General features: G+C 36.8%; 1 protein-coding gene across 1 annotated transcript; it reads right to left on the reverse strand.

The window, feature by feature from the left end:
• Positions 1-1,259: 1,259 nt before the first annotated feature.
• Positions 1,260-6,203, reverse strand: LOC575015 (methylmalonic aciduria and homocystinuria type C protein homolog). Its single transcript, XM_775434.4, has 4 exons — positions 6,068-6,203; positions 4,599-4,802; positions 3,778-3,939; positions 1,260-3,057 (listed from the first exon to the last, which is right to left on the reverse strand). The coding sequence occupies exons 1-4, from the start codon at positions 6,134-6,136 to the stop codon at positions 2,722-2,724; spliced, it is 771 nt and encodes a 256-aa protein (XP_780527.3). The 5' UTR covers positions 6,137-6,203; the 3' UTR covers positions 1,260-2,721.
• Positions 6,204-6,220: the final 17 nt, after the last annotated feature.

The following is a 6,220-nucleotide window of genomic DNA, read 5'->3' on the forward strand; positions in this document are numbered from 1 at the left end:
CTTTCGTCAGTACTGCAAAATCGTTCGTTCTTCCTATATGCTGCTCTTTAAGTATTTTGTTTAACTTTCTGCACAAAAATAAAAATATCATTGAAGTTCTAATCAATCAATTTTTTTTAACCAGGAATGATAATGTCCTTAATACTTTCGACTTTTACAGATTGTCAAATCATTTTATACATCCATGATTTGTATCTATATATCTATTCGCATAATCATCATAGCATCCATTTTTATTCCTATTCACCTACATTTACATTTTGATCTCCATAGTGACTTCACCAATAGCATATACATGTATTTGTATTCAAGTTTAAGATCTATGTAAAGGTCCAATGTTACAGAGATGCAAACTTTTTATGATAGTATTTTTAGCACAACCGCATTTTTTGTTGTTCTTGTGTATGCTAGATTTCTAAGCCCAGTATACAATCAAACATATGTAAAAGAAAGTGCTGCTATCAACATTGGTATTTCATGAATTATATTGTATAATGTATGTGCAGACTCAACTTATCCATGTTCATAAATGCGATTGAGCAATATTCTATGGTTATTTGATGGGCTTCCACAGACCTGCCAACCGGTTCGATATAGTCATATTTTGTATGATTTTTAGAAGCAAATACGACAGTACGATTTTGCACAATAAAAAATACAATTTTCAACAAAAAAATACATATTTTATGTTTGTGTGCAAAATGCCCATTCTGTCCTGTAAAGTATCCTTCAAGCATCTCACATAGGCAATTTTGGGATGTTCATTGGTTTATTGAACACACCAGTCATGACGAGATCATGCATATTCAACCAACGATCAAAACAAAAATTCTTCCTGTATGTAGGAACTGTAAGAGGCATTGATCCGCGTAACAGTCCATGTTTATTTTTAAAAATACAACTTTTGTCAGTAAAGTACAACTTTAGGGATTGAAGAATACAGTTTTTGAACTCAAGAGGTTGGCAGGTCTGCTACCACTTATTTGGACAAGTATATGGAATATCTTTCCATCATTAATCATTGATCATGCCTGTCATTATTCATACTTGGAGACAGGCTGATATTAGATATGTACATGTATGTTTAAAGGATGGAACTGTATAAAAGGAAATTAAAGCTGCATTACATGAATTAATGCAGGTATCCCTTTTTGCTTCAGGAAGAAAAGCTTGGTACAAATACATTGTTCAACACTCAGAATTCCGAGTAGGATTTTGCTGCGCACAGCACGGAAATAATTATATGCAATTAAAACTCGTACTATTAACACACCTTTATTTTGCATTGCAATTTTGGTATTCTACCATCCTTATGTTCAGTCATCATATAAAATAACAATATTGTTCTTCATTTTACTGTACTAATATGTATCCATATGTGAATTAATAGATTTCATGTAAAGGTCCTGTACATACCTTTAAAAAATGAGAATTATTTTGTAATTAATATATTTAAGAATAGAAATACATGTATTTGCTGAATATGATTTGCAATAGTTATAATGGAGTGACTGATGTGATACTGAAAGCATATTAAACAACCGTTGTGTATTCACAAATGTTTTGAAATACTTGTAATGATTCACTGATAATTCGAAATGAGAAGAAAAGAATATTGGAAATCTGAAGATGGACAGTTTTCTGTGTATGTTCGTAATGTGAAATTTCAATGAAATCACTGCTGGTGACTTATTAGTATGCCATATATGCCATCAAAAATTGTGCCACGGTCAATTCTAGAAACTTTTGTCTTCCTTCAACTCTTGGCTCAACATGCTACCTTACCCATGCCTAAATACAAAGCCTCCAAAACCAAATTTGTTGCCCAATCCCTAACCATTATCCTGGACAAATCAAAAGTGTAAACGTCACTGGAGGAAATGCTGGACCATGGGCAATTCTTTAGAATGCCATGGAGTAGTTGGTTAATTATAATTATTAAATGAGAACACGATCCACCTGCAAACACATTGATTGATATTCTCTGTTACTAGTATATAATTATTTTGTATTGTACACATTTTCATTTTAATAGAAACTCTACACTTTTCTCTCCTCTACTCTACCCCTCCTCTCTCTCTCTCTCTCTCTCTCTCCCTTTCTCTCTCATTTTGTGTGTCTTCAGTACATGTTTTGTGTAATAGCTTAAAGCCCCTCTTAAGTGTTGGGAGCCCCCAAAATGTTGTGGCCAAATTTCACTTAAATTGTATAATGATACGAACAGAAAACCCAAATTTTGTATTGTTTAATCAATATTCGACTTCAAAGACGTTTTTTTTGTTGAAAAATCTTTGCAGGAGTGTGTGCCTAATGCCATCCTCTTTCGTATCATTATAAAATTGAAGTGAAATTTTGCGATTCAACTTTTGGCAAATTTGGGGCTCCCATTTAATGGTAAATTAGCTGTATTTCCATTTTTTACACAAACAAGAGTGTTCACATAATTTGTATTTTTGTGTTGATATATGATGTAATTAAAGCAAACTGCTGCAAACTTGCGTCTTGGATGACATAAACAGCAACGGTCTAAATACATCAATATTTATTCCATCATAATTTCTTGTCTTCCTTATAAATATTTGTAAAAAAGGGCACTTACGTGACTACATCGTGAATAGAATTTATTGCACAAAATATTCATTTCATTTGAGTATGCTCAGCCAAGTAAAAAAAATCCATAAAGTAAACGCATCCATTACAAAATGAGAAGACATTTCAAGCTTAAAAGATGTTTTCATGAAGGTCTTGGAAGCTGGATATCGATTCCACCTTATCCTCGATCCCAAGCAAGGCGAAACGTTTGGAAGGTGCGGTGTTCCAGTAGCAAATCTGCTCCGGTGAATACTTATCCTGGGCAGGTATCACATCCCTGAATGTATTGTCTTTCCAATGGAAGTTGAACTTCTCTAAAAGGTCAATGATATCTTCATCGGTTGTCAGAGGCTGGTCAGGAGCCGCTTGTCGTAGGTCGCTGCATATGGTGTCCTTGAAGATGATGGCGCCTCGAAAGGCAAACCAGCCGCCATACCTAGGATGGATGCTGACTCCATAGATTTTCTGTAAAGAGAATGAAGTTGCAGACAGTGAAAGGTGAATATTGATCTTCATTTTATGGTGTCAAAAAGGCTCAAATGCTTCCTAGATCTCATAGAATTCCCAGATGAGCAATCTCTCTGCCCTAACATAGGTCACTACATAACATAACTACATAACTACATAACCCCACTGCACTACTTATAGCTACTTGCGCCCTCTACATAGCAAATAATTTCTAATCGGTGACTATTGATCCTCCATCATCCCCTTATCCTTATGTTAATTGAGAGCTGATTTGATGAGATAACCACCTGTGACCTGTCAGTGACCATGCAGGGAGGTCTAATCCCCCCCCCCCCCCCTGGTCAAACTAGTGCATTTGGGTTTTAAAATTTGTAAACATATTTTTTTTAATTATTTTTTATTCTATTTTTTTGGAAAAGTAAAATATTACTCTTCCCTACCAAATTGTATTCTTGGAGGCATGTACAGAAATTGAATGTAGAATTTCGCAAAAATTCATCCTACACTCACACACATGGATTTATCATCATAACTTATTCCCCCAGCCCTTTCCCGGTGAAACCTTAGACATGCACAAACACATTGTGTGAACAATTGATCTACCTACATTGTACAGTAGTCAAACTTCAGATAAATTAGCATTAAAAAAAATCTGGAGTCGATAAGTGATTGTAATAACTAAACCTGAAAGCAAAGGTAGAATAAGAAACTTAATACCTTCTTTGCATCCCAAGGACCATTGCAGACATTATCTCTCTTGTAGTAGAATGCAGCTCCGGACACATGGCCTGCTGTTTGGACCAAGAGTTTAGGTCTCCTGGTCACGGGATGCATCTCAAAGTCCTGGATTATGTCCACTTCATGGTCTGGTTTTAAAGCCTTGAATAAAATTTTTAAAAAGAGATATCAAGTATTTGGAGTGAAGGAGGGATAGGAGAAGGGTTGAAAGAGAGAGTAAGTGACAGAGAGGGGAGGGGGGGGGGTATTATGCAACAATATACAAACTCCATTTTCTCTGAAAAGTCTGAATTAGGTCTCATTAAACTTGAACATTGAGATGTTCAGGTTCCTTTCTTCTTTAGAGAGAGAGGGGGGGGGGGGGAGGGGTATAAATACTCCTTTATCCTTCCCCAGAACAATCATGCCAAGGCTCCATCTTGTTTTAATTTTAACAGCACATAATCTTTTCTTCATTGTTCTCCTTTAAAAGAGCTGGTAATTTTTTTTTTTACTTACTTTCTATTATAAGTAAAACAAAGCAAAGGAAATATACCCTAATTGATATATGAACTTCAAGACTACTGTAAACGCGGAAATATTCGCGCTACATTAATTTATGTGGATTTTGTGCTAAAGTCGGTGTCCGCAAATATTAGAACCCGCAAAAATATAAACATGACTTCTTATGCATGTTCTGAACGGGCTGAATTTGGTGCAACCCGAATTTAAGAACCAGCGAATATGTTTTGGGGTCGCTCAGCGCAAAAAATTAATCGGGCGAAAATAACAGCGTTTACAGTATTCTTGAATTCTGGTACCTCTTTGGCTCTTAGGAGTTGCTCTGCTACACATGAGTCAATGGGGTCTCTGTTCTCGATCACACTCTGGCATTTCAGTCTTTCAACAAATGGCAAAAAGGCCTTGTCGAACATAGAGGGCGAGCTGAGGATACAAAAGGCCAAAGTATCCTCGGGATATGACAGATGGAAGACAGCTTTCACCTTCTCATTATACCATCCAACCTGCAGGTGAAAAAACATTTTAAGATATAGAAGAAAGAAATATCTCACTGGCTAATAATATAAAAATGTCATTCAAATCATTGGCTCCAGCTAGCGGCTCATGTTTTTGGTTTTGTCTGAAAATTGAGACACTGATGTTAATCTTCTTTTTACAATTATATGGAATAATCCTCCACACTAAATGAGTGCAACAGTCAGCAGGTTGAGGATAAGTTTAAATTTATTATAAAAAGTACAATTTACACACTTCTTCTTGAAAATTGTCTTACTGTGCTGTGTCTGTAGTGTCTGATCTGTAGTCTGGACTGAAATCTGTACTGATTTATTACTAGGCCTATTTAGAGATATGTTTGCAATTTGGGGGACAGTATACACCATTTCAAGGGTACAAGAGTGCGCATGCGCTGAAATTGGCGCCATTCTAAATTACGAGTAAACAACTTTGTTTAGTCTACTCTTAATTTAAAATGTCGCCCATGACCATGTCAATATGATGGGAGCTCACAACACAGGCAGTGACGCAATGTGTACACGCAAATTAAAATGGCGGCCTTAACCGCAAAAGGGTGTACTATTGAAATGCTCATTCACATCGTCTCTGCAGGCTCAGCCTCTTCTTTTTCTTCTTCTTCAAGATAATCTGCCTCCTTCAATACTGAAGATTCTTGCAGATGCCGTATACTCGGCCTGATTGGGGTGTGCAGGTGGACCATTACACTGGGGTTTCCCCCTACTCTTATACGAACAGTGCAATGGGTTCTTAACGTCCTATCCGAGGGACGGAGTGTTTTCCACTTGACATAACCTGCGTCTATGAAGAAGGGAAGGGGCACATTAACACACAACACAGACTTCAGTCATCCGCCTGGGTGGGAGTCGAACCCGGATCTTTGGTTCGACAGGCAGACACTTTACCGACTGGCGACTGAGCCAACTCGCCTCATCCGGCATCCTCGACCTCATGGAGTCATGCATGAGCATTTTGGAAGATTTGAAACAAGTTCAGTCATCTTAGTGAAAAATGAAAATGTAGCTGATTCATAGTCACGAAAATGGGTGATTGGTCAAAGTCATCTCACAAAAAATTACTGTTTACTGTTTAGTCTTAGAATGGTGATTTCACGTAGATCTACGCATAATACACACACGGGACTGATATGTAAACTAGGTCTAGTGTGACAGCGCGAACTAGCGCTAAGTTCTTAACTTCAAATGACTAATAATACAGACTATAAAAATCAGATTATAATTCTCTGTTAGCCTACCTTAAAAGGGTGAATCTCAAAACCACTTGGTTCCAGAGTATTCCGGAGTTTTTCGGTAATAGATTCCATTCCATCAATCAAGAAATTTCATGATTTTTGGACACTGTGTCTCATGATCATGTGACATGTCATGTGACTTTCCGGCTAGTTTTG

Source organism: Strongylocentrotus purpuratus, unplaced genomic scaffold, assembly GCF_000002235.5.
Source record: "Strongylocentrotus purpuratus isolate Spur 01 unplaced genomic scaffold, Spur_5.0 spur5_scaffold_3, whole genome shotgun sequence".
NCBI classification, from domain to species: Eukaryota; Metazoa; Echinodermata; class Echinoidea; order Camarodonta; family Strongylocentrotidae; genus Strongylocentrotus; species Strongylocentrotus purpuratus.